The sequence below is a fragment of the Haliotis rubra genome, unplaced genomic scaffold (assembly GCF_003918875.1).
Source record: "Haliotis rubra isolate DU_JTF1 unplaced genomic scaffold, ASM391887v1 Scf1097, whole genome shotgun sequence".
Taxonomy (NCBI): Eukaryota; Metazoa; Mollusca; class Gastropoda; order Lepetellida; family Haliotidae; genus Haliotis; species Haliotis rubra.
The window spans coordinates 265,077-292,917 of record NW_025765000.1 but is presented as its reverse complement, the minus strand read 5'-3'; the positions used below and the strand labels follow the sequence as shown (position 1 = coordinate 292,917).

Genomic DNA, 27,841 nt, shown 5'->3' with positions numbered 1-27,841 from the left:
ATTATGTTATGTTCATCGGTTCGACATGCGGTTGTCGTATCAGACGCGATCAGCCGAATTGGCGAAGTCCGTCGCGTTATTGCTTCAGAATCAACATATTCGCAGGTCCTTCAAATGTACAAGCTCATTTTGTCACATCATCAGATCGAAACTGATCGAGCGTATACATTTAGCGTAAATAGATAGTTAACAGAAATCAAAACCAAACGAATGCGTGAAAGATGGGGAAGCATAATAACGACATATTCATCCCGGGTCGACGCAGCAGACACATATGAGTAGTATCACACCATTAGTCAATAGTCGTCGCACAGAAAAGCCCGCGCTGTATTGCTGCGTTCGTTTTCAGTTCAACGGCTCACCACCATTAAGGCGCATCACCGAAGAAAGAAGGTCTCCAGCGGCAGCAGTGTCGACAGTTTGCCATGCATGCTCCAATGGCGATCTTTATAATCATACAGCAATATTGAAATTTGGCATCAGCCCGCCGTTTCTTCCGAGGTATCAGAATCGTTAATAACGTTAATGGAAGATGCCGCAACCGATTGACACAACGACCGATTTTTACCAGGCGCGTAATGTAAGCCACACGATAAATCGAATATTACCACCAGTAAATACGCTTACGATAGAGTCGAAAGCGTGCACGACCGCCTTTCGAGGCGTTTCTCTGATAAATCCACCCATGACGTCGTCGCCCGACACTTCGATCGCAACGTACCTGGAAAACCCCACGCATCGCATACCCTCGATACATATCGTCGTGACAGCCAATTTCGCTAAAGGTAAAATCGGTTAGAACAATACCGAAACTCAACCAATCACCGCAAAGCCAGCCACCACCGACAGATGCAACAAACAAAAGAGATCAGCAGCAGCTCACCGTTATAGAAAGCTTCGGTATGTAACACATCGCGACAGGATTACATTAATGGCGAAAGTCAGATGATCACCGGGCATGAAAATAGAAGGCTTCGTCAACACGCACCTTTGTTGAAAGCCGGTCTTGGCGGCCGAGCGAAGACGCAATCAGCGTTTGTTTGCGTTCCCGATACCCACGTACCCGATGGCTATCGGTTACTTTAACGCCATCAAATTTCCAGCCAAGACTTCCAGCGTAACAAGCGCGTCACCGGGCGAATATCATGGCGGCCGGTTGCGTACGTATTTCGCCATGTTCTTCCACTAAAGGCGTTCCACCGTCAAACAAATCAAACACGCACGCAATGCAATTTAGCACGAAACGCATTGTACGCCGATATAGCGAACAGGCCGATTACCCGTTACCATCATAAAGCGCCGGTAATAACGTTGCCCGGTCAGCAAAATCATCGTTGTCGCGCACACGACAGTTCGTTGAAGCTTCGCGTCGGTTAGCTCGTTCCGTAATGGAATCGGTATCCAGTTCCGCCGATATGGAGCCAACATTTGACATTTGCTTAATATTTAATGTCAATGACGCCGGCTTTTAATTCGATTTCACGTCGACGAAGTGGTTTCCGCGTTTCAGATTATCGAGAAGCAGTGGTCTTTACTGCGCCTGACAGCATGCAGTTCATCGCATCGTTTAGTTCACTTCGCAGTTTCACTTTGCTTCAGCAGCTCGAAATATCGTTGAAAGTCATGATCGACTGGCGGTATACGATGCACGGCACGCGTAAGTGTTGTCCACGCCAGCCGTATAATGAAGAATATTTCAGTATATAATGCTTCGCGGCACGTTCGAAAGTGGTATCAGTCTTCGTACCATGCTTTTTGGCCTTCCGGCTTCATCAATACGCCAAAGCCGTTAGCCGAAAGTAGTATCGCGATACTACGATTGGTTGATCAGCACAGCAAGTGCCGTCAGATCATCCGCTGCCAGCGTCGATATGTCACGGCAACATAGAGCATACCGCCGCTAAACAGTATTTTCGAGCATTGGTTACTGTTAACAGCAGCGTCACTAAGGCCGTCATTACAACTGATATCGCTGGTTACTGTGATTGATCGTTTTCGTCATTTCAGTCATTAAGTAATACCAGCCATAATAGACGACAGAACATTACCGTAAATGTTGAATTCTTCGTCATCGAAGGCAAACTGGTTTCAGGTTGAAAACGTCATTGCCAAAACGACAAGGAGAAAGGGCAAAGAGATAGAAACTGCGAAGTCACAGACCGCGGTATCGCGAGATGTCGACTATGCGTATCGGCAAATACCCCATGACCGTCATAGTCGGGCCGCATTGAAGATGAGTCCCCGCAAAGCCGGGGAAGAAGACGCATCAGTACCAGTGAAGCAAAACACAGCGCCAGACCGTCGTAGGCGTCTTCTAATGTCGTCACAAAATACGGTACTCCAATAGCTCGGTTAAATTGTCAACACCGCGATAAGAAAAGACGCACAACAAACGCCTTTGAAGTGCTCAACGAATAACTCACGCCACTGGCTGTTGCCGATCAGCAGTATCACCGGGCTGAGTGCACCGGCACGAATTGCGGATTTGTTCAGCAGCAGTTGCGACGATTATACAGCGAATTCCAGCTGCGCCATGACGCATCTCATAATTATCATCACATGCCGACGTTTGTCAGTATCTCACGAATGTTAGCGCATCGTGGCTCATTTTTTCGCGCCTGGAGCAGTAAGTTAGCCCGATTGACCTGAGCTCGGCTCACTTCGGCACAGTCACGTCAGGCGCAAAGTTGAAACAGCGAACGTTTCACCATAACATGTTTCATATTTGGTCATCGATTCACCGCAATCAATGTCAGAGCAAGCATCCGACGACAAAATCTCGACCACGCCAATGGCGGCAAAGATCAGGTCTCTGCGCCATGCACACGGGAATAACGACGCCGATGGTCACCGGGTAATGCATCAGTCGTCTCGTATCAGCGCATCGCCACCTCATATCGTCGGCGGCCCAAAATGTCCTCAACATCAGCCGCTTCACTTTCAAACATTTTCAGTAAAGCCCGCGTCCTGGCGGCACCGCAGCCAAACGAAGGCGTTCGGTCCGGAAGACAGCATCCACGCATCCAAATATCGATGATACAGCCGAATATCGTCATCATGGATATCAACGTTCCAGAAATGACGAGCGCCTGTCGATCGAGCTTTCCATAATCAGCCATCGCCTGTGACGATCGAATCAAAGATATCGAACTTTGCAACGAGGATGCTTTAACAAACATCAAACGCGCCACCGTGATCAACATCGTTTCAGGTCGTTGAAACGTAGTATCGTAGCCAGCCACCGCATAATGATCCCCTTCATCTTCGTCAACCGAGGAATGATCATTTTGCAACAGTTGTTGATGCCGTCAAAACGTCCAGAGAAAATAGAAAGAATACCCGTAAATTGAAAGCCGCTTCGTCATAGCCAGCGTTAACAGCGACTTCCGCTGGCTATGAATGGAAATTTCATCTTTATCGATCAGCGACATTTGGTCCGTCAATATCGCAATATCCGTCATCGCGACGAACAAAGTTCTATTTTCTAACCCGCATCAGCGGCAAACACGTGAAAATTGCGAATCATACCGTCATTGCACCGAAGTTGGTCCTCAGGATGTTAACGTTAAATCGCCAGTATTTACTATTCATCTTCGTCAAACCGGTCAATAAATGAAATTGCCGTTTCAACAATAGCAGATATAAAATCAGAATGCCCGTTCGAAATTTAACCATATGGATACACGTTTCCGCGATAACAGTCAGTCAACGATGTTATCACGATGCCAAAACATCGATACCCGAAATAGCACAACAACGACGATCGCCAACGATGCATAACGCATCATAGTATGCGCCCAGAATCATCAATGGAAGTTTCGAAAATCATCGGCGACATAATATTGAAAGAATTACGTCATCGTATTGCACAGCATTCCTTTCGCATACGACGACCGCCTTACGCACGCCGGTATTTCATGTCCGCGATTTTTTATGGTACGTCGTTGCATAGAAGCAACCGCGATAACAGCCATCAACAGAGCGAATCTACCAATACTATCGTATTTCGAACTGAATAAAGTCACTTCGTACAATTCGAATGTTCCCAACATCATAGAACTTCGACGTTACGCAACAGACATAAACTTCTGGAGTACATATCCGTATTGATAACCGAAACGATCATTTGGTAGTGTACAATCATCATAATAATTCTGTCAAAGTCGACGCCGCAAGAATGGTTCGACTATTGCAAAATATGCCCGACGCATTACACAATATACCGAATAATTCATGGATTCAATCCTTCTCGCGCCAAATCAATGTTTTTCAGCGAGCGAGCGGTTACGTTTCATCGGTGTTTTACGCTCGGCTACGTGACGCAAACAGCATTCAATGTAAGACAATAGCCGGTATCACGGGAAACTCCATTTAACTCGAACATCAAGCAACCACCATCATGATCACCGATTCCACCAGATCAATAAGAAACATCACGATTTCGGAATATTTATCTTTGCGATATTTATAGTAGTCGGATTATCATGTTGGTTCCAGAAGATAGTCAGGTATGCGGTTTGTTAAACGAGCACGGCTGTCGATAATGGTTCTCCTTATTTCCGACAGTATCATACGCCAAATCCAGCAAAGTTTCATTTACGTTGCATTGAGGTAAAAGAACTTCCACCACGTTGCTCCTCTGGAGTTGCAATATTAAGTATTTGTTAAATATCTCCGTCGTTAAATTATCGGCAGGATATGCCATCGGTTAGCCAGAACACATTGATGCGACCTTCCAGCAATTCTCGCGCCGTGCCGGATATGAATGAACGATGAAATGTTCGGAAACAGACACTACCAGCGAATAAATGAATTGAAATAGGTTTATTGGTACCAAACAATACATACCCGATATCGACGATGTATCAAGAAACAATCACATCGCCGGACGGTTCTTCGTTTTGATATACGTTTAAGTTTATCAGTAGAATAACTATAGCTTGGCGGTCGACTGCATTACTCCACGAAAGTCACCCCACCAGTAACCAGAACAGATACAGCGTTGAATAAGAGATCGTTGTATGTATTGCAGGAAACACTCACCTTTTTCAGGATCAATTATCACGTAGCGAACTTTATTTTGTTGACATAACAACAGGAAACGGAATGGTATTCGTAAGTCATGATCATCATCAGCAGACATGACGATAATCACCATCCCGGTTTGTTCGATCGCGCGCGTCATAGCATACCACAGGTGTTTATCAGGAATAGCGCAGCGTTACCGTGAAAGCGGGATTCAGCGACCCAATTCCAGCCTTCATGAAGTACATTGAGATGGCAGCATTAAAAATCAACATGGGGAAGAGTTTTTGATCGGTGATAACGGTGTTATTGTCAAACATTATCGTACATTAGTCGACCTTCATTGTCGCATTGGCGACTAAATAAGCCGATATTCAGCCAACGTCATTCGACCTGGCGTGCAACAGACGTCACTGGTATTGCACCTGCGTGAATTCAGATTTCCATCCTCATCTTCACCGCAGCTTTAGCGGAGCATAATTACGTGAAATGGCACACATTTCAGTTATTCGATAACAACGATAGTCACCTGTTATTAAAACATACTAATGAAAGTAACAACTTACAAGATACGAACAAAGCCGAATTTCAATCAACAATAACCAAACACAGCCAGTAATAGAAACACGCATCATTAATGTCTTTGCCGAAGCGAGAAAGACAGCCGCGAAATAAAGCTGGCTAAATCCGTGTTCAATAAGTAGATATAACATCAGTGAATCTGTGCGTGTTATCAATGCGCTTCGACGAAAATGCCTGGAAGTGAATACCATACATGCAGTTCTAAGCGGCATCATTGTTTTAACATGATAGCGCGTACGTGCATCGTCGCTCATGTTCTCGACGAGCCTTTATCGAATATGTCATTCGCAGACGAACAGTACAATAATCAATATCAGCTCGATGCCTGTTGGTGTAAAGCCAGGATCACCAAGAAGTTCAGTTCGGGGATTGACGAAACAAATGGTGAATATGCCATTAAGTCAGCCAATGCCGATACATTCTTCATTGTCTTTGATATCGTGCTCGACAGTTATTAACACAGGCTCAGATATTGGTAAGAAGATAGACTTGAATACTCTGCATGTGGAAATATTTATTATCAGATATGTTGTTGCCCTTTTATGTTCTATCCAATTTGTGTTTTGTGAATGTCAATTTTTGTACATTTTCAATTTGACATTCAGTGAACAATTTATCTGTTTCAGTGAAGGAGAATCTTGAAACCATGTCGCTGCTGTCCTGTATGCTTTGGTTGACATCTCAGAAAAGAAACTTGAGGGATTACATGCATCTACTTCACAGGAATGCAAATGGAACCAGCCACGAAAACGTAAATTGAGTCCTGTTAAATCACAAGATATGACATTCTACAAAACACAAGTGGATAGAACATAAAAGACAACAACTATAAGGCAAGATGCTACTAATGCTCCTGATAAATCGATGGTTAAACCCATAAATGTGGACAGATTTGCTCCAAAACTCTGTGAACATTTTCCACATGCAGGGTGGTTACTGACTCAAGAGTCTGTTGTCAGTATGACTGAGGAATCCCATGTATCAGTACCTCCCCTCCATTCAGTTGATTTCAACTATGCAGACACCTGTGATTTGAAAAATGAAGATTGTATCAGGTATTTTTCAGAGTATTTCAGTGCCTTGTCCATCTCAAAAGAAGATTGTGTAACAATTGAGAAGAACACACGTGGACAATCCAACAATATCATGTAGAGCTCAGCAAGGGAAGGGCGATTAACCTCTTCCAATTTTGGCCTTGTCTGTAAACTGAAAACATCAACATGCCTTGATAATGCTGTAAAGACCATTTTTGCATATTCACCATTTGATAATGATGCTCTGAGATGGGGACGTACTCATGAGTCGGCTGCAAGGAGAAAATATGCAAATCTGATGAAGAAACATGACCTGAATGCAAAGGTTGTTACATGTGGTTTCATGGTGCATCAGGACTATCCTCATCTTGGATCCAGTCCTGATGGTGTTGTTCACATTGGAAAATGAAACTGGACTTCTTGAAATTAAGTGTCCTTACAAGTGGCGGCTTTCCACAGTACACCAGGCAGCGGAAGATCCTCAATTCTGTTCTTCGCTCAAGGAAGGAGAAATTAAATTGAAAGTTGGCCACACATACTATTACCAAATACAAGGACAAATGGCTCTATCCCAAATGAACTGGTGTGATTTTTTCATATGGACTCTGAAGGATTGTCATGTGGAAAGAATACACTTTGATTCAAGATTCTGGGAGGGCTGCCTCTCTCTACTGAATGACTTTTATATTAAAGCCATTCTGCCAGAGCTTTTCACAACTCGTGTGAAACGAGGAAAGCGTTTGCATCCTGTGTAAGGACATGAACGACTTTAAATGTACACATACACTATGTCCATTATATCATGTTAAAACCAGAGTACTGTGGTTGGTTTAGATTCTTTCCTTAGAACTACATGTATAGTGACTATTCACTTCAAACATTTTCATTCAAGCTTGACAAAATGTATGAATTGATAACACATACTATTGAAAGTTTCGTTCACTGAGTGGTTATATGTAAATTTTACTACTTATGTGAATTTTAGTTCTTAAGCTATTTCACATTTCAATAATAATGTAAACATTTTCCTGTCTGTTCCCCCAGGTCTTTGTTTGTGAAATACTTCATGATATCATTACTTGCAATGTCACTCAGTGAAATGATTACCATTACAAATGTTGAAGTAAGGGCTTTATGACATTAAAACGTATCTGTTATAAGTGAGTCTGTGTTTCATTTCTATTACCAACTGTTAATTTTAGTTATTGACAGTTGTAGAATTCAACTGTTCAATCCCTGGCTTGGAAAGCCAATCAATTAAGGGTTGTTACTTCAGTGTACATGCTCTTTCCCAGATGCTGGCACTGAAAGTGATGAAGAAATAACTTGTTTCCTAAGTAAGCTTTGTGTATGTGTCTTAGGTCAGTGTGTGAGTGAGTTATATATGTATGTTCAAGTGTCTCAGTGACTGACTGAGCTATTATTACTATTATTAATTAGATGGAAGTCCGACCTGATAAAAGCAGAAAGGCACACACAAGACCTATGGGTGCATGAAATGTTTACAACAGAAAAGTTATGTCCTAATACAGTAAGTAAGTGAGGGAAGGGTGCAATGCTAAAAGCAGCCCATAATTCATCGGTATAAGCCAGAGCTCTCAATTTTCACATAGTACCAGGTGTGTCCTGTCGTAAATGTCAAATCAGAGATAACTGAAATGCTGTTGAAAAATGTAAAGCCAGTTTTATTTACACCAATACATGAATCACATAGTATGAATCAATAGTTTAACCAGGAGACATTGGTAAGAATAACATGAACCGGACTAGTTACATAATCATGATTATAGATGCAAACTAATATTCCAGTGTTTAAATTAGAATTCCTTTGGACCACATCAAGTCCTTAGATATATTACATAAATACCAAAGCACAAATATATCAGTATAATAATACATATTCTGAACATCAATGTTATGGTCTGAATCAGACAGCTGATGGTTGAGTTTGGGTGATATACCTTAATAATAATAATAATAATAACTCATTTACATAGCACCTAGTATCCATCTCACTAGTTGCTCACTGGACGCTGTAATGTGAATCTGCTTATTACATTGCCCCAGATAACCCAAGCTGCCTGTGAGGCACTAGAAGTTTAATAGTCACATGACTTATCTCACCACCGGGTACCCATTTTTTTGCTGGGTTAACAGAGGCAATTTTGAACAAACTCACTTCCATAAGGTGAGACCACATGTGCCACAGGTGCTTCTTTGTGGGGAAGGACTAATGTCATAGAGACTCTCAGGACTCAACTTCCAAACACCATCATCCATCCAAGGACTCTGCACTTAACGTTGATTAACTTCAACTGATTTGTGACCTCAGTTATATACACAGGACCACACTACCTTGCACTGGATTTGGAAATACAAAGCACACAGCTCAACAGTGCAAGTTTATCAGTATTATTACTTCTTGCCAACAAGTGGAGGCTGAAGGTTTGTCAAGTGAACACACACTTTCCAAATTTTTGTGACTTTCTTTGCCAAAGTAATTGGAATGACCCCCTGTACAATCCTGAAATTCTTCACACGTTTAATTGCCATTTCAACGTAAATTCTTAAATTTGCAATGCGTCTTGTTTCTTCCACTTCTCTTCGTAAAAACCTCTTTTTGTCTTAAAAGGTGGGATGTGTAATTTCACTCCTAAGGGAGTAGTCAGATCAGAAATGGGAAATCCTTTATCAGCCATTATGGAATCCCCAGGTTCACACAGATGCAGCAAACCACACAATTTGGTAATCTGTTTATCACTGGTACTGCCACACCAAAGGTCAGATACAAACGTTATTACCCCAGCTGGACTAATACCAATCAACGATTTGTAAGTCATATGCGACTTATAATTGGAGTATAGGAGGGTCCTATTTGTCAGGGACTGTGGTGTTTCGGTAAATATTTCTGTACAGTCAATGATAACTCGGGTATCAGGGTATTTTCTAAATTTCTTTGGCATTGTTTTCTTAATGACAGTTTTTGACGGCCATACTGTCAAAGAAGACAGTTTTATACTTAAATAGTCTATCCACTTGTCAAAAATGATACTGCATGTTGATTTTGAAATGCAAAATCTATCTGCCAAATCCTCCAGTAATAGTCCCAGTCTAAGCCTCATGAGAACTAAGAAAAACTCATCCACTAATCTTAAGGTGCGTGGACGACCTAATTCCGATTCACTTGAATACTTACTTCTAGTTGTATGCTCTATGGCATCATCCATCTCATCAAATAAGGCTTTAAACACTCCTTGGTTAGGGATTCCTGTGTAAAATGAGAATTTTTCACTGCAGGAGACATCTTCATATGTTAGCACAGGCTTGTTACACTGAATTTCCACATTAACCATTTTTGGCTTTGATATCGGAATTTCGATAGCATCATTCAATGTTTGTGTTGAAACAGTCATATAGAAACTATCCAAGATATCTGTCTGAGTGGATGCATCAATACATACAGGATGAAAATCAGTCTGTTCACACTTGTTTACAAGCAGACTTGTGATATTATCTTCAATCTGTCCACAATAGTCATGCATGACGACTGAAGCTTCCACCCTTGATCCCGAGGACTTCAAATTAATCTGCTGATGGTCTGACACAGAATGCTCATTCCCGTTTCCACAGTCACCTGTTGGTTTGGCTGCCTCCCTTGGTATGGTACTCTCATCAGAGCCGTGTTCAAACTGAAAATTTCATAAATAAAAAGTTCATAATGACTGAGCCACACATCCTTACGAATGGTGTCCATTCTCATGACTAGCAAAAAAATTGGGAAAGTGTTCCGCATGTACCCCACTTTTGTACCTAGTACATATTTGCTCCAGGAGTCCTTCCACGGTGTATTATTCCAACACTGAAATAAGTTCACTGACTGTTTTTATACCTGTTCTAGTTTACTGAATTTATATTTAGGGTGAGGTATGCCTGTTAGTTTGTAATTTTGGTTTTCATGGGGTGGGGGTACGGGCGGAACTCTTTCCGAAAATTGTGATGAATCTCCTTTCAGATCAGTCATGATCATTGCCAAATACATGTAGTTATATTCTCTGTCCGAAGGTTGACACTAAACATTATATAAAAATATAGAGAAATGACAAGTGTCCGAAAACACGAAAATTGAGAACGTGTGTGTAATGTTTATGTTGACTTTACCTGGTATGTGTTGAACGTCTTTCTCCCGAAAATGGATGGTATTAAGTTCCGTCTGAAATGTCCATCCCTGAAGTGCTCAGAACAAAGACGTTGGGTGGTCTTGTGTTTGTAATTTTTTTTCACCAATTTGAGCCGCCGAATCCAAGCTTTCTTCAATAATTCATTTGCTGGAAATCTATGTAGTGTCACTACCCGTCCTTCTATCTCCTTTCCTCCATAGTTGGAGCAGACGGTGCAGTAATGTCGCTGTTTCGTGTTCGTTCCGTTCATTTTCAAAAAAAAACATCTCCGGAAGTGAACGTCAAGCGCCGTTCTATCTCTTCTTGCGAAAGAGTTCTCAAGGGGGTATAATAAAGCAGGGGGAGATAAGAACTTATTGGAAAGGTCTATTCTACACATCAAATATGTTTCACAAAGCAACCTGTTGTCACAAAGCGCCAATCACCCTTATCAATTGATGTAAATGAATAATAACGTACTGGGAGAAGAACGTTGATGGTGCCATGAAATATACTCATGCCAATAATGGTTGTCAGCCCCCTCCCCACACCAACCCCCCACACACCTCACAGCCCCTCTCCAGTTTAAAGAATTGAAGGGGGTGACAACCATTATTGGCATGAGTATATATGGAAGGTTGAAAGGTGAAATAACCCCCTCAATATCAATGCCGATTGTGTGATTTCGACAATGTCCTGAGCATGTGTAAATGAATCACCATCATTTAGTGATGACACCAACTGGTGTCTACGAAAAGCTAAGCGTATCCTGTCCCACCAGTGGCCCTTATCACAAACTGAAGCAAACGCCTGTTAAGTGTTCGTTTGAAAACATATATGAAAACAACATATGATACTAATCAAAATAGGAAATTGTATCGGACATCATTCTTTCTAGTCTTTAAATTATGAATGGCCTCAAAGGGTCTGCCATGAAGCTTTACTGAGCCTTGGTGCATTGAAAGTAATCAAGGGGCCAAGTTAACTCAGTTAACAAGCCGTTTTGTTGCCAACATACCCTGACCCAACAGTTTCTAGGAGGGAACAGCAGAAAATATGCTTCACAATGTACCTGAGCAAATTAAGGGTGAACTCCAACATGACGACTGTAATCACTAGGTTATCCGACTGCCTCGAATATGTATAAACTGATAATATTATCACAAAAAATCATTAATAAATATTCAAAATCATGATATTAACTTCATAATACCAACTTGACTCTGACATATTTCTTAAAATGTTTTGTTTTTGTGAATCACAAACATAATTGGAATCAGACATTGTCACTAATTAGCATGACACTAATTACATTGAAAAGTGGTTGCTTGCTCTGTGTTCGACAGAGGGATTTGTGAATCACTTTCGCAAACCCCTTTTTCATGGAACCCTGGTGTACTCAATTTGGTAACTATGCGACAATCCAAGACAGCTATAGCTACAATGGTTTAATGTTACTTGGTATCTTACAGTAGATAGTGTCTGGTATAACACTTTAGTATGCCAATCTGTTATGTAATTGTTTTACATCTGTAAGACAGTGGCGCAGTGGGGTAGCCTAGTGGTTAAACCCGGTTCGATTCCCCACATGGTGTCCCCCATTGCTGGAATATTGCTAAAAGCACAGTAAAAACATGCCCACTCACTCACTGTAAAACAGTGATTTGGAAACGTGGCGCACTGAGGAAGAAGAAGAGACTGAATTGGACTACATCAGACGTCCACATACATTATGGTGTCTCATCCTTCAGTGCCATCTATGATCTGTGTGTGCATCCCCAGTCGAGCACCGTGGATGATATCGGACACCAATTAATACGCAATAGAACGAATCGGAGACCGACATTCCATGCCAACACTGGTAATCTATGGAGAGACCTTAATGACAACCAGTTAGTAAATTTGTAAATTAGTGGTCTTTTGTACCTCCCTGCATTGAGAACAGTGGTCATGTATGACGTGGAGAAGGACTATCGTTTCTAATACATTATCAACCGTCAGTTGTTATCTCTTCGGCTTCTGTCAAGTATTTCCTGGATATGACAGCTACTTCAAAATGCACAAATTTGCCCATCTTTATGATATGTTATCTGCATAGATACCAGGACATGTCCTATTTCCACCAATAACGACATTTCGGAGATTGTATTTATAATGTTGGCGGACATTTCAATGTGTGTTCTATCGAATGAATTGGCACATGTTTTAAGTATGGACCTGCGGAATAAACAATGTAACGGTAGTTCCTACGAGGAGCGTGCAAAGTTGAACGAGAATGGAGAATTAAGGTTAGGTGAAATTGGGTTTTACGTCGTGCTTGAGAATATTTCGCTCATATGACGAGAAGAATTAAGACAGTTTTAACAAGGCTTATGGTGTGCACTTCACAGATCCGCTTGGAGATGTATACATTTTAGCTGAGTATGACTGTTCTCGTCATCATCATATCATTATATCACTTTCATTCACGGTTGCGCAACATTGTTTACTTAGGAAACACCACCGTGTATACAGACAACATGCCACATAAAAATCACTGGATATTATAGGATATAGGAAAAGGTGGAATGTCCCCAATCATGTTCTATTTTACATATCTAGTTCCGGTCACATGCTTCGCAGAAATGAAATATGCGTGAATGAGTTGTACAAAACCACGAGTTCAGGATCATTCCTTCCAGTTTCCTCTTATATCCTAAGTATATGCAGGGTGTAAGAAAGGGCAAATGCGTGTATACATACAGTCCATGTGTATACCAGCCTTGTCTTTTTCAAAGAATGTTGTTATTTACTGATGTATATATGTTACTGTACATGGGTTTTAACATTCCTAAACAAATGGCAATCATTTCCTTACCTTCTTGGCAGCATATACTTGTCCATCCCTGTCTGCACCTACACTGACCAGTGTTTTCATCAAACTTCCCTCCATTGAAGCAAAACTTGCTGCACGTTCTGTAGGTTTCAGGGACATCGCCAACGGACTTGGTCTGACATCGTTCTAGGCATGCTTCCGTGGACTCGTTGTCATGACAACAACGTGTTCCGTTCCTGGTTTGGTACCCTCCACCACATGATCTACTGCATTCTCCCCACTCTCCCACACTCCAGTCACAGTCCACCACACATGTTCCACGTACAGCGTCGATACCAAGTGTTGATATGAGCAATATCAACAAAAAATTCGACATTTTCGAAGATCTGAATTGTCACCCAAACAGTGTATGCACCGTCACAGTTACCACCATTTATCTGACTATGACTACATGTTAACTGTTTGCTATCATACACGTGTCTGACGTGGGCAAACAGCGCGGTGCATGTTATTATCGTGCAATGTGCTTATCGCAGAGCTCAAACAGCGAATAGCAAAGTAGGCTGTGCTATCATTTAGACCTATCCAATGATATTTCAATAACAGATTACACTTGTCTCCACCTCTCGGGTGTGTCTGTGCTCCCAACGTTCTCATAGTCGTAGTTCATTTCAGATTTGAATACTGCCTCGTACGTTGTGTCAGAATGCTGATACTACATATCTATAGTCTGTTTGCAGTGAAAACGTAATTTCGCTATTATTGGTTTGTATTACAAGGAGGTACGCGCAGTAGTTGGAATAGTGAAACAAATGCACGTGCGGTCCGTGGTGAGCGTTAACTTAGACTACCGTAGAAACCAACCCTTCTTGTTCTCGGGGTTTCATTTAGTGTGCATACCCCCTTGTAATGCTACCAATAATAGCGATTTGAAACTATGATCGTTTGTTAAACAACTTTTATCCTAAGTTGAAAAAACTTCTGAGATTTTAATGTTCAATTGGCAAGGTAAAATTATGAGGATTCGCAATGTTACTTTCACATTATTTGATTTTACTTTTTTGTTTAAAGTGAAATTCATCGATACGTTTTCACTGCAAACAGACTATAAACAGGGTTAAAAGTACCATTCACAAACACCACAGGGTGAAAGTTAGATAACTGAATGTTGGTGACATACCGTAGATCATTAGGTATAGAATTTGTGTTGAAGATGAAGACTAGTAAGAGACGGATAATTTTAGGAATGTGAGTACTTGTTATATCACATAATGCCTACTCTTGATCGGGCTTTGTTCTCGTCACGATATGGCTGAGATATTGCCGATGTGACGTTAAATATTAACTCACTCACTCACTTGATCAGGCTTATTAAAGACTAAATAGAAGCGACAAAAACTTTCCATATTCATAAGAAATCTCTGCCAAAAGCAGAGTCGCTTGTACAGTTGTGCTTGTACAGTTGTGTTACTAATGCAAACTTGTTCTCGTCACTATATGGCTGGAAAAATGCCGAAGTGACGTAAAGCTCAACTCAACTGTACAGTTGTGACAGATGACGCCTGGATTGGACAAAATGAATTTATTCCAATTATGTTTCCTCTTTTTCCGTTAGTGTATTTCACCAATCACACCATTATGTACCCACTCTGAAAGACATTCCACAGGTTCTTCTCCTCTTTTGGACTGTTTTTTGACATATGCTTTGACAGCATCAATAATGATTTTAAAGTTGTAATCCCAATTGGTAGGAGTCTGGCCACGATATTTTGATCCATATTTAAATGGTTGACGAAGGTTGCTATTGACCACAATGGAGAAGTCATCTGTGATTATATGTCCTGCAGGTTGGTAGCAAACTTTACATCGTGATCTGGCAAGTCGACGTTCTGCTACACGTTCCTGTAATTAAACAACAACCTGGATGAAATAGAACAACGATATTGTTGGTATTTCCTGAAATTTGAAATATTTTGGCACATTTTGGGAAACTGATATTTACCTAAAAATGTTGCTTATATTTAAAGCATCCCTCGTTTGCAAATTTCAGATTCGGGGAAATGCGGTCTTTGTCTGATTCAGGCATTAACCAAATCACAGAGCGTGAAGACCCCATCAGCATTTACTCAAGGTAGGTATGAGCCATTAATAATCTATATCATGATAGTTGTAACTTGTAGCAAGCTATTATCCTACGACTCTGTATATGTTGTATTCGCAGTGTCTGCGTGTCTAAATACATCACACTCCCCCTCCTCTCGTAACTTGGTGGGGCGGTGGGGTGGCCTAGTGGTTAAAGTGTTCGCTCGTCACGCCGATGGCCCGGGTTCGATTCCCAACATGGGTACAATGTGTGAAGCCCATTTCTGGTGTCCTCCGCCGTGATATTGCTGGAATATTGCGAAAAGCGGCGTAAAAAAACAACTATGAAAAGTAATTCAACATATACATCAATGCTAAAATACAAGGTGCGTGATCGCTATTGCCTAGAGTTTTATACACGACAAAATCAGTCCACTTTGATACTGATATACCGACAATAACTTGAAATATCCGGGACCAACAGAACACTATAACTCTTCGTTGTATACTCTTTCTACGCAGATTGCATGGGGTGCCATACATTATATAAAGTTGTCCATCAAGGTTGCAACATTTGAGGCCCCGGCAATGTTTTCAAAAATGTTTAAAGTAAACTTGTAAATGTGAGGGAGTGAGTGAGTTAAAATTTTAAGTCACATCGGCATTATTTCAGCCATATCGTGACTAAATCATAAACTTGTAAAAGGTATTCCATATTTGATATCTGTGGATGTAATGAGGGCAAAATCTTTCGGTAGCCTAAAGGGACAAGTTTTCTTTTGGGTTCGTACATATGTCCCAAAGAGACTGACTCTGACGTTATCTTTAACGTTCATAATCATTACAGTATTATCAAACGTCGTTGTTAGAAGTGCAAGGTCTTGCGTGAATACATCGCGAAATAATGGCGCAAGTTAGCGTTCCTGGTGTTGCCTATCCCATCCAAATCTTTGCCACCTATTGTAAGTTGATGTCAGGGTCACAATCGTCCTTGGATGTCTTGCTTTCAGGTGAGTTGCACAGAGCCATTGTTCACAGGTAGATGTTGAATACAATATAGAACATACGTGTACACTGTGGTATGGTGGTAATAACGTCTTAAAGGGTGTTATTATGTTTCTTTATTGATACACCTGAGCGTAAAGAATGTGAAGAGTAAACAGTGTTAGGAGTTCAAAGTGAAACCCCAGGGAACTTATCAAACTAGGTCAATCGAGAGATAAGTTTCTACCTACCCGAAGCTAGCCTGCTCAAACAACTTTGTACTAATAAATTACAATGCACTAAAGCATTCGGCCAGAGATCTATTTCAACGACATTCAGAAAAACCATGTAATGACAAATGGATATAAGGGTCATCGATATCTATCATGTAAAGCACAGCAAAGATTATATATATATATATATATAAATCGATCACAATGGCTTCTCTGTTAAACGAGACTTGGATAAGAATGTTACAATTCATATGTTGATATTCGGAGTGAGTGAGTGCGTTTAGTTTTACGCCGCACTCAGCAATATTCCAGCTATATGGGGGCGGTCTGTAAATAATCGAGTCTGGACCAGCCAATCCAGTGATCAACAGTATGAGCATCGATCTGCGCAATTGGGAACCGATGACATGTGTCAACGAGCCTGACCACCCGATCCCGTTAGTCGTCTCTTAAGACAAGCATGGGTTACTGAAGGCACATCCTAACCCGGACCTTCACGGGTTGATATTCGGAGCATAGGTCCAAGCCTCAAATAGGATTGTGTCATCATATGTTAAACAAACAACATTTCGACTTAATTGGAATCCACTTCTAATTCATTGCCAAAAACGTTTGACAGTATAACTCGTAAGTAAATATGACGTCATGATCTCATTAGATTTCATTAAGTTACTCGAGCACCTCGTATTATCACTAAATTGATGTGACTGTACTGATTTTTCCAATTTAATTCCATTTTTTTTCAAACTACGTATTTTAATTGGAGAATATATGTCCGTGTAATGTTTTGCTTAATTTGACTACAATCGCCAGCGGCTGAAGGGGGATGGTGTAAATACAGCTGGAGCCCATGCAGGTAACGAAAGTACTGTTTGTGCCCATGGTCTCTAAAATGGTGATCTACCTTCAAGTGCTGACGATCTATAGCCCGTTGTTATATTGTATTGTCGACGTCCCAAATACTTGATGTACCCTGGCGCTGTGCAAGTTCTGTTTTGCTATAATCAAGCGGGGTGGGGGGAGTCATATAGTGTTCGAACTGGAAATCTTTGCTTTTTGGTGGCTATCTTGGACGCCATCTTTGTTTTTTCGGAAAATGGGCCCAAAACATCGGGCACACCCCAAAAATATGTTTTACCATGATATTCCCCAGCACTTTGCAAAGTTTCATGCTTTAGTCCGCCTAGTACCTATTTTCACCCCCTGCCAATGCACTAAATGTGTTTTGTGGTTGTTCTGTTGATTCATAGGGTGTTGATGTGGTAGCTGAATTGACTTGCGACGTCCCGCTGCGAGGTACTGGAGTCTGACATCCTCACGACTTGCCATCTGTCATTCCTACTTGGTCCCTAGTATGGTGGCCTCACTTTAGTTTCTAGCGATCTCTTGCCCACTTTTATATTGTGTTTGTAAATGAATAGCTTAATATGTTGTTTTTCTCAAACTAGTTTTAATAATCTATGTGATATTCTAGTAGTTACACTGTCCTTCGATGACAGCCTTTTATGAAGAATTCTAACATTTATTTTTAATTAATGAATTTCTGTCGTCACAATATGGCTGAAATATTGGCTGATGTGAGGTAACATTTTAACTCACTCACTCATTTCTACTTAATGATGGTTAAATGTGAGCGAAACGATCAATCTACAGAAGATTGCTTACAATAGTAATGATATCGGATTGGATATGTGGCCTTTTAAAAGAGCAAATTCTCCAGAGTATTTGTTCCTTCTCGCAACAATCATGCAAAACTAGCAATATATGGATGGGTGATAACGATTTTTTATCCTTTTTTCCCTTTGTCCATCCAAAATTCCATATATGTTTTTAACTGAAAGATTTCACAAGAACTTTTGCCACTGAGCCTACATGTAACAAATTAACCAATGCTCAAATACTAATACTACAAACGTTTGGATATTTAGACCTGTTTAGAATATTTGGCAGTATGATAACTCCTATATTATGCTATGGTGCAGAAATATGAACATATCGGAGACTTAACAAGAGCACTAATAACAACATAGTTCTGATTGAGTCTGACAGCACCCCACTGCTGTATTACTACATTTGTAGAGCAGTCAGCTACTGGTGTTTGTGGGGAGATGTCATGGGCTAGTAACATCACGGCTCTACTCTTTCAATATGGCTTTGGCTTTGTGTAGATAAGCCAGAAGATTGGAGATACAAAAACATGATATGTTTAAACAGAGATTACAAGACTGTCTCACTCAGAACTGACACTTATCTCTCACAGAAAACTTCTAAATTCGGTATTGCTCCCAGTACAAGTCACTACTAAATACTGAAAAATATCTGCTTTCACCTGAAATACCATTATACTACACAATAGCCATTGCAAGATTTAGATGCAACAACTTTAAATTAGCCGTAGAAAGTGGACAACATTCCAATACCCCACGTAAAGAAAGACTGGGCACCTATTTTCATTTTAATAATATATCTCTCATTGAGGATGAATATCACGTAAGGATGGTTTGTGACAAGTACAGTCAAGAACAACAACTTGCTTCTCTGATAACAACTGCTATCCACCGACTTTCAACAAGTTCTTAAACCTGATGTCTTCGGAAAACATAAATACGTTTAAACAAATCAGAAAATATCTCAGTAAAGTTTTAAAGCTACGAAATTAATTCTGCATTATTACTATTCTTTAATGCAATCGCTAGTTTGCATGCATAAATCTGTACCCAAATTCCTGTGTATGTTGTATGGGCCAGGGGCCTTAAACAGTAAAAAATACTGCCTTTCTGTTTGTCTGTGTGTCATAATCTGAAACATATAATTGCCAGCTGTAAATTGGTTGTCGGCCAGCTTTGTGGAACAAATTACCCTTCTCTCTTCGATCGGTAGAGATTATCAAATCCAGATTAAAAACTCATTTGTTCAGCATTGCATACGGAGATCAGCAGCGCGCCTGAGCGCAAAATAAATGTATATAAACGTAATGTAATGTAATGTAATGTAAATGTTAAGCTCAAATCATATCGAGCATTCCGATTGCGAGTGGGGACTACTATACAGAACAGGTCCCCGGTTCCAGTGAGTGTTCCTGGGAACGGAACTAATAAAACCGATCACCTGGAAACATATGACGGTTGTTAGATTCAGTTGCATGTTAATTGCATGTCAGTGTACACGGAAGCAAGAAACGATGGTCATACCTTGTGCAGATAACTGGTTATGGATTGTAGTATTATATCCTTTATGATTCAATGAAATACAGACAGTGGTATCGTTTGATTGTAGCAGGTTCTGGAGTAAGTCAATATTCACTCACATATGTTTCAATACAATGCATTTCATTTCATTGCATTGCATTGCATTGATATAAGACTGCGACGAACACCGGAAATGGATTTGACACTTGTGTAGAGTGGAACATATGCATTTGGTCAGACGTGCAAGCGCTTTAACGTTAAGGCTAATTTCATGGCTAGACAGCCATCCCTTCCGTCACATAGTAATTAGCACATCACCCTTGGACGCATGCTCAATACCATGACTTATTCAGGCTATCATCGAATGCCTGGTGCCTGAAGTCTTGTGAGGTTAGTTATTTACTTTATTTAGCGTCGCACGCACAGCTAAGGTATTTCGACGACGGGGAAGTACACTTATTAAGAAATGAGGGGGAACAAAAATTTGAAATCTTGAAAGAATTATGTTACTACCAAAACAAAAATAGAAACGGAGTATTAAGGGAAATTTAAATTGTGAGGGGTATACAGTCAGGTTTTATTCTAAAGGGAGGTAAAATACCATTATCTATCCGTATCATCTGTGATTAACCGACAGTTCATGAAGTTAATCTTCCACTCTCAAGCGATTTTGAATACGTTATCTAAGTTATAACTAAACACTGGTGGAATGAAAGCCGTGTCAGAGCAATTTGGAAGGTTAATTACACACACGCTATGCCATTTCATATACTCGAAAAGGATTACCTATGTCACTTTATGCATAGACAAAGACAAGCACAAACATCCTAATTCCCCCGGGTGCTTTTCCTGTCTCACGAACCTCCTTGTGTTTCGGTTTCTGTCCTTCGAAAGGGGTACGTGTTTTTGTAGTCACGTTTGGAGTAATGGTTGTATTAAATGACAAGTAACATATTTTCATACTTCAAGCAAGACGCTAATATTTTAGTGAATCAAGCACGTCGACTGGCTTTCAAAATGTAAACCATTCCAAATATCGCTGTAATCCCTTATCACGGTGTAGTAGAAGACATATCGATTATGTTTTATACCAAGCTTTCTAAGATTAACGGGCAGGGTGGCACCTTGCTTGGTGTTGCCTGATGTGTTTTTATACAACTGTTACATGCAGGTATATATCTGAGTGATAACAGCTGCGAGTGACAACAGTTAGTTAGAGGAGTTTGTGAAATTATTGTTCTATTGATTTGATTTATGTGACCTACATAAAGTTCTCTGTGTAGTTGCTAAATGTTGAAAAGGGGCGCCACGTTCTATTAAAGTTAGATAAGCTATCCCCGAATAGTGAAAATTCATGTCAGGTGTAAGATGTGTCTTTGAATATCATGACACTATGATGGCGGAAGGGTTTTTGTATAAATTATCAGGTAAAAATACAGTGCTCGTCATAGCTGCTATTTCGGAAGGCACGCTCCTACCTGGTCTTACATGTATTGGAATGTACCTTAACCTAACAATTTAAATGGGGTTTTTTATCATTACGATCCGATGGGTTTTGAATATTGAAATATTCAAGAAAGGGATCGGGAAATATAAAAGTTAATACCAAGTATCAAAAGACGACAAACGTCGTATGCAAATAGACCTGACAAGACCCGTTCTATATCAAAGAGAAACACCTCAAAGAACAGTCGATTGCACGCTTTCGACTCTATCATGAGCATGGCTACACAGATATGTTGGTAATGATACTAAGTGTTCGCCAAAGAGTGAGTGTATCGTGCTCCAACGATCACACTCATCATAAATACATGCAAAGGCTAGTCAAAGGTTCACCTGAATAAAATCGGGAACGTATCATTTGTATCAATCAAGTTGCAACATCTTCCACATATCTACCATTAAGGCTATACTGAAGCGTTGTAAACTTGATTACACAACGTCTGGTTGGCGTTCTGGGTAAAAGGAGCATGCTGCCTCAGGAGTTGTGAAATGAAAACAGCAAAGACTGGACTGGAACGATGAAAAGGGAAAGAAGTACAGAATTTCAAATATTGTTACCTGAGTACGTTTTCTCATAACACTGAATTTTTCTTTCAACATTTGAACGTTTGACTATATAGAGTACAATTATGATCAGATCATATTGGAGACATGCACTTATATGCAATGTAAAGCTGTCGACATACAGTCTATATCCTTGCCATATTGTACATCTGGAGATAACAATGTCGAATCAGACCATGAGGTCTCTTGTAGTTTTTTCAGTGGTCATATAGCATGAACAGAATAAGAATGCGATTATTGAATAAAATGATGTTTAATCAAACGCAACAATGTATAGCATACGAATCAAGTGACTACAAAAAGCAATGACTTTTCTGTACAGCAATATTGACTAATAATATGGTGTAATACTGTCTATATGTAATCTATACACACACTAAAGCACATTATTCATTACGTGGTATTAGGGTTTCCTTCATTTTCAACGATTCATACATTGTGTCTTATGGAAGAATATATCACGTTGTATTGCCTCACAGGCTTCCCCAATATCAGTTCTGTTATGCGTCATCCCAGTATCGTTCTTCACCACGCATTATGTAATCGTTTAGTTTTGATTTCTGATTACATTGCTATATATCTACTGAAATTATTAACTACGCCATGTAGAAAAATACACTCGAATAGTTTCAATCTACAGTGGTCTGATATATCAAAATAAACTACAAAAAACACATTTGTTACAGGAAAACAAAGACCACGAGATATGATTGGTTATTTCATTATGGTGATGGCAATATGTTTGCGACCGTTAGTTTCAGCTTCTAGTGAAAGACCCATAGTAAGTTTCATAAGTGCCAACAGGTGCTTGAGCTGTTAGTGTCACGTGAATCTCTGATGTGATGCCAGGGACGTTGACTGTGACGTCATTGTGACGTGGAGTATACAGATGCATGTAGTCGCTGTAGCCCTTGTTGGAGCCGACGCTGATGGTGTAGGTCAGGTGGTCTCTTCTGGCATAAAACACATCGCCATAGAAAACCCTCACACTGTCAGACCTCCATTGAACTAACGCTTTTCTTCCTGCGTATGTAAACATAATATAGCATTAATCAGTTGGTAAATAGGCATCAACTCACTGATTATTTATCGTTACTTTAGATCCCAGAGTTAATGTTTGCTATCATATTCTACCAAGCTTATATACACCGGGAAAACATCATGTACAGAAAACGACGATCAGCACACGACATCTATCTATATTCGATCATGTCAGTAACGTTACTATGTGCCTAATCGACTCTCGGTTGAGTTAGTTAATGCTAGTTTTGGTCGATATGCCTAAGGTAAACAGATCAGCCTAATGATCCTACTACTCCTTCGGCAGATCATACAGTGAAAGAACTCAACGTCTTCACAAGATGGTTCTTAGGACAAGGACGGACTAAGGCAAACCACAATGTATATTGTGTACCATGGGAATTATATTCTGATTATTAATGTTGTATGGCATTTCTTCAGACAAGAGGGGATAACATTTTACATTGTATGTACAAGTAAATTCAATAATATGAATCTATCACGTGGCAAGACGGCAACACTCCTCACGACAGTCTCACTGTACCTGTTAGTACTGGCGCTGTGCTGTCTACTGTGACAGATGCTGATACTGCTTCACTGACTTGCTGCCTCATGTTTACTGCACGAACCACGCCTGTGTATCTTTCCCCGTCCTTCAGGCGCACACCTGACATTTCACAGTATCTCAGGGTACTGTTCATCCATACTTCGATGTCTGTTACTCGACACTGGTAGTGACTGACGGTGTCCTGGTCTGGCCAAGTCCACTGAAATGCGAGAGACGACATGATAGACTGGGGGGCGTGTTTCCCATGCTGGCTGTACCTGTTCTGCACCACAAAGTCTACCACACTACCAGCAGCGGATGGTGGCCTGAAGAGAATTTGTAGCTCGTTTGATGAGACGAGAGTGTCCAGTTCCACGTTGTTAGTGCACTGTATAGTCATGTAGAGCCTGACCCCATGGGATGGGTGTGGGACCGTTATCTGACATGATGTACCGCTCTCGGAGGTAACCCAGCTATGGAGATCAGATGACAGCCTCATGTGACCTATAAACATAAATAACATATTTTAACAATACGTTCCAGGGGTAAATATAAGTAAGAGAAAATCAGAAACATCATGGATTATGATAACACAGTGTCATTTAGAAAGTGGTCAAATGTAACATAGGTTATATTTGGGATTACACTTTCTTAGTAAAGTACAGATTCTAGTACTTTTGTTGGGTTGAGTCCCATCCGGGATTCGAACCCACACCCTCAGAGTCAGGCACCTAATGGCCAGCACACAAACAAACTCAGCCGCCTAACCCGCTAAGCCACCGCGACTTCCACAAATATGGATGGGACTCAACCCAACAAAAATACTAGAATCTGTACTTTACTAAGAAAGTGTAATCGCAAATATAACATATGTTACACCATGGATAATGGTAACATGGGTATGTAGATCGTTGGTATATATTACAACAAACACTTACCAAGAGCACACCAGCATGTAGAGATTTCCGATTCCTCGTCTTCAACTGACCAGGTTCCAGATGCGTACTATATTTGAGAAGGTTTGCTACCAGAATAAACCAGGTAGGCTTTTACATCTGATATTGTGGGTGGAGTGTGGTCGAGTACAATCGGTTCAGAAAGATAATGCGTCTTCAGTCCAGCACCATTCTCAGCGATGACTGTTGTGTAAACTGGCGTCCCATGGGGGACAGTCACCTCCACCAACTGGTGAAAGCCAGCTTCTGCATGGCGAAGAGGCTGAAGCTGAAACCCTCCTGGTGTTGTACCAGCTCCAATCTGTATGTTCATTAAGCCACTTTCTGGGTCCATCATCCTGGTGCAGATACCTAGTAGTGAGGGCGTCAGTTGTCGTGCTGTTATAGCATCTGATCCCTGTGTTCTCTGTCTGTCTATGCATTCCTCTATTTCTATATCTGCATCCTGGAACGATTCTTTACTCTGAATTGTGACTTCTAAAAGAGCTGCGACTAACACAGTTTCTGTATCAAGTGTAAACTGGTATTCCGCACAGTGCAATGTATGGTTGTATCTCAGGACAAATGGGATCTGGATGTGGATGCCACCCACTGCAAACTCAGCCTCTTCATGATCCAGATGATCCCGCTGAATGCAAACCTTCACACGATAATGTGACCCGGTTTGTCGAGGTAAATCAACCTTGAATACATTCAAGGAACCAGATCCAACATCAGTTTTCTCATATGTCATGTTGGTGATGGAGATATTTGTGAAGTTCTTACACACAAATCCATATGGAGGGGTAACATCAACTAACACGGGGAGGGATGTCACTTCGTCACTGAGATGTCCTGCAAAGTCCTCTGCCACTACAGAAGCTGTGTAATATTGTCCATGTTCTAGGTTCAAGTCATCAAAGAAAACTGAGTTCCTGAGTGTCACCGTGGTGTTGGTAACAGTATGTGATGAGTTGTCTTCCCTCAGGTAAACACGATATTGCTTCACACTAGAGTGATGATCCTGGAATCCATGCCATGAGACACCGAAGGATGAGTTATCAGACTGAGTGAATCTACTTTGATGATGTTCAGTGTTGAACACATTTCCACCAACTGGAATGTCTGCATCTATCACAAAGCCATCTGAGATGACAGTAGCAGACATGTTCAAGGTGTTGATGGCACGAATGCCAACATAATACTTGGTACCATGAGTCATATTTACCACTGGTAGGGATATGTTTGTAGTCAGTCCTGCAGTCTGATATGGCAAGAGGTCTGAACCTGGAAAAAATATCATATTATTTTATCATGCTGTGACATGGACAAAAAATATGAGCATGTGAATTTACTCCCAATATTTAATATCCAACACGAACATATCTATATCAATCAAATATAGATATAAATATATGAATCATATGTAGAGATGATTCACTTACCATATTTTGTAACACCAGCCCAGACTATGTATTCCTCAATGCTTGTCTGTGTTTCCTGGAACAATCCTTGCCAACAGGCACTTATGTCAGTGTGGTTGCTGTTGAAGACGTCAAAGTCTCGACTGCATGTTGAATCTGAATCTTTCAGTGATCTACCTCTTCTCACAGAAGGTGGTGTATGGTCGACTCTTATACTCGGGGATGTGAAGACTCTGTATTCAGAATCTGAGGACCAGGCTCTGATGTAGATTACATAGTCGTCTCCGTGTTCTAGGGCTCGGCCATATGGCAGACAGTGGACTATCTCAGTCCTCCTTCCTACATCATACCAGAAACTTTCCTCATTAGTTCTAAATATTCCAGTCCCAAAAGGCTCGTTAAGCAACCCCATGCTCCACTCATATCGTTGAATATCGTATGTTGTATCCATCTCCCAATACCCGGCAATACAAGACAGAGAAGATGTAATGTACAGGCCAGACTGGTTATGGGCTCTTGGATATATTTGGACATCCACAAGCCTGTGTGAGGTGACATTTGACATATCACGACAGGTAACGGGTGTGGAAGGTGGATTACACTTCCGCCCAACCACTGCACATGTACAGTCATCAGTACAGTAGTGAGTGTCACAGGAGTGACGCTGTAGTTCCAGTGTTCCCTCACGTCTCCTCTTGTGATCTGTTGCTACAACTGAGACGGTAACTTTACCAACAGGACTCAGAAGATGTGCATCATTCTCAGCCCAAATAGATAAAATGATTTCTCCTCCACCAAGTGTCTGTGTTAGTTGGATTGTGCTTGACTGATCCTTCACAGATGGGTCATGATTGACTGTAACCGTACCATTTGTTAGTTCGCCACCTTCATACGACGTTCCAACATTAAGCTGATAACAGGAAATGTTTGATTCTGCATCTGAAAAACCATACCAGGTAAGATTGACAAATGTTACTTCAGATCCATTGACACTGCTAGTTTGCCACGTTAGTGGTGGCTTAAAGCCTCCCACTATCGGAGATGTAGAATCAATCAGAATGTTGCTGCTGTGTGACGTTGTACACAAGCCTGCACGGTTGCAGGATGTCACCGACAGTTGGTATTTGTCTCCATTCCTAAGTCGCTGTTCCTTCGGCAGAATCAGTAAGTACGAGTTCTGTGGTCCTAAGGTAATCTGTTCTACTGCTACTGCTGACTCGTGGTGAGTTTTAAAGCTAAGTATGTGCTCATGTATTGGACTCCCATTATCAACAAACTTCCACCGTGAATACAGGACACTGTTATCCCACTGTATGGTGATGTTTTCGGGACCATCTGGTATTGTTGATATGAACACTGGTCTATCGATGACTACAGGTGCAGTGTCATCAACTTCAAAACTGGGGGAGACAGCTTCGACAAACAGACCTACAGGGTTGTATGCTCTTACTGTCACAAACAGATGAACAGAGAGTGGTAGGTGCAGCCCACTTGCCAAATAAGAATCGGAGAGGGCAGTGTTGGTGAAATTCATTATGTCACAAGAACCCGATCTATGTCCAATACAGCACTCAAAATGGTGGATTCCTGTCTCAGCATCCTCGAAACCAACCCATTTACTGTGGACATATGATCTGCAATGGACGAATGGCATTGAAGTATAAATGTATATAAAGTTCATAAACATTGTAAGTAGTTAACATTGGCGAAACGTATGCCACTCATAATTGCTATTGTGTATAAACCGC

General features: G+C 40.9%; 1 protein-coding gene across 1 annotated transcript in view; it reads right to left on the bottom strand.

The window, feature by feature from the left end:
- Positions 1 to 22,404: 22,404 nt before the first annotated feature.
- The window catches only part of LOC124283848, a 61,178-nt gene continuing 55,741 nt past the window's right edge, over positions 22,405 to 27,841 (bottom strand). The window contains exons 23-26 of the mRNA XM_046719879.1: positions 26,115 to 27,727; positions 24,673 to 25,956; positions 23,732 to 24,238; positions 22,405 to 23,190 (exon numbers count right to left, since the gene is read on the bottom strand). Coding sequence (XP_046575835.1) covers positions 24,740 to 25,956; positions 26,115 to 27,727 — 2,830 coding nt within the window. The 3' untranslated portion in view covers positions 22,405 to 23,190; positions 23,732 to 24,238; positions 24,673 to 24,739. The remainder of the gene's footprint in view (positions 23,191 to 23,731; positions 24,239 to 24,672; positions 25,957 to 26,114; positions 27,728 to 27,841) is intronic.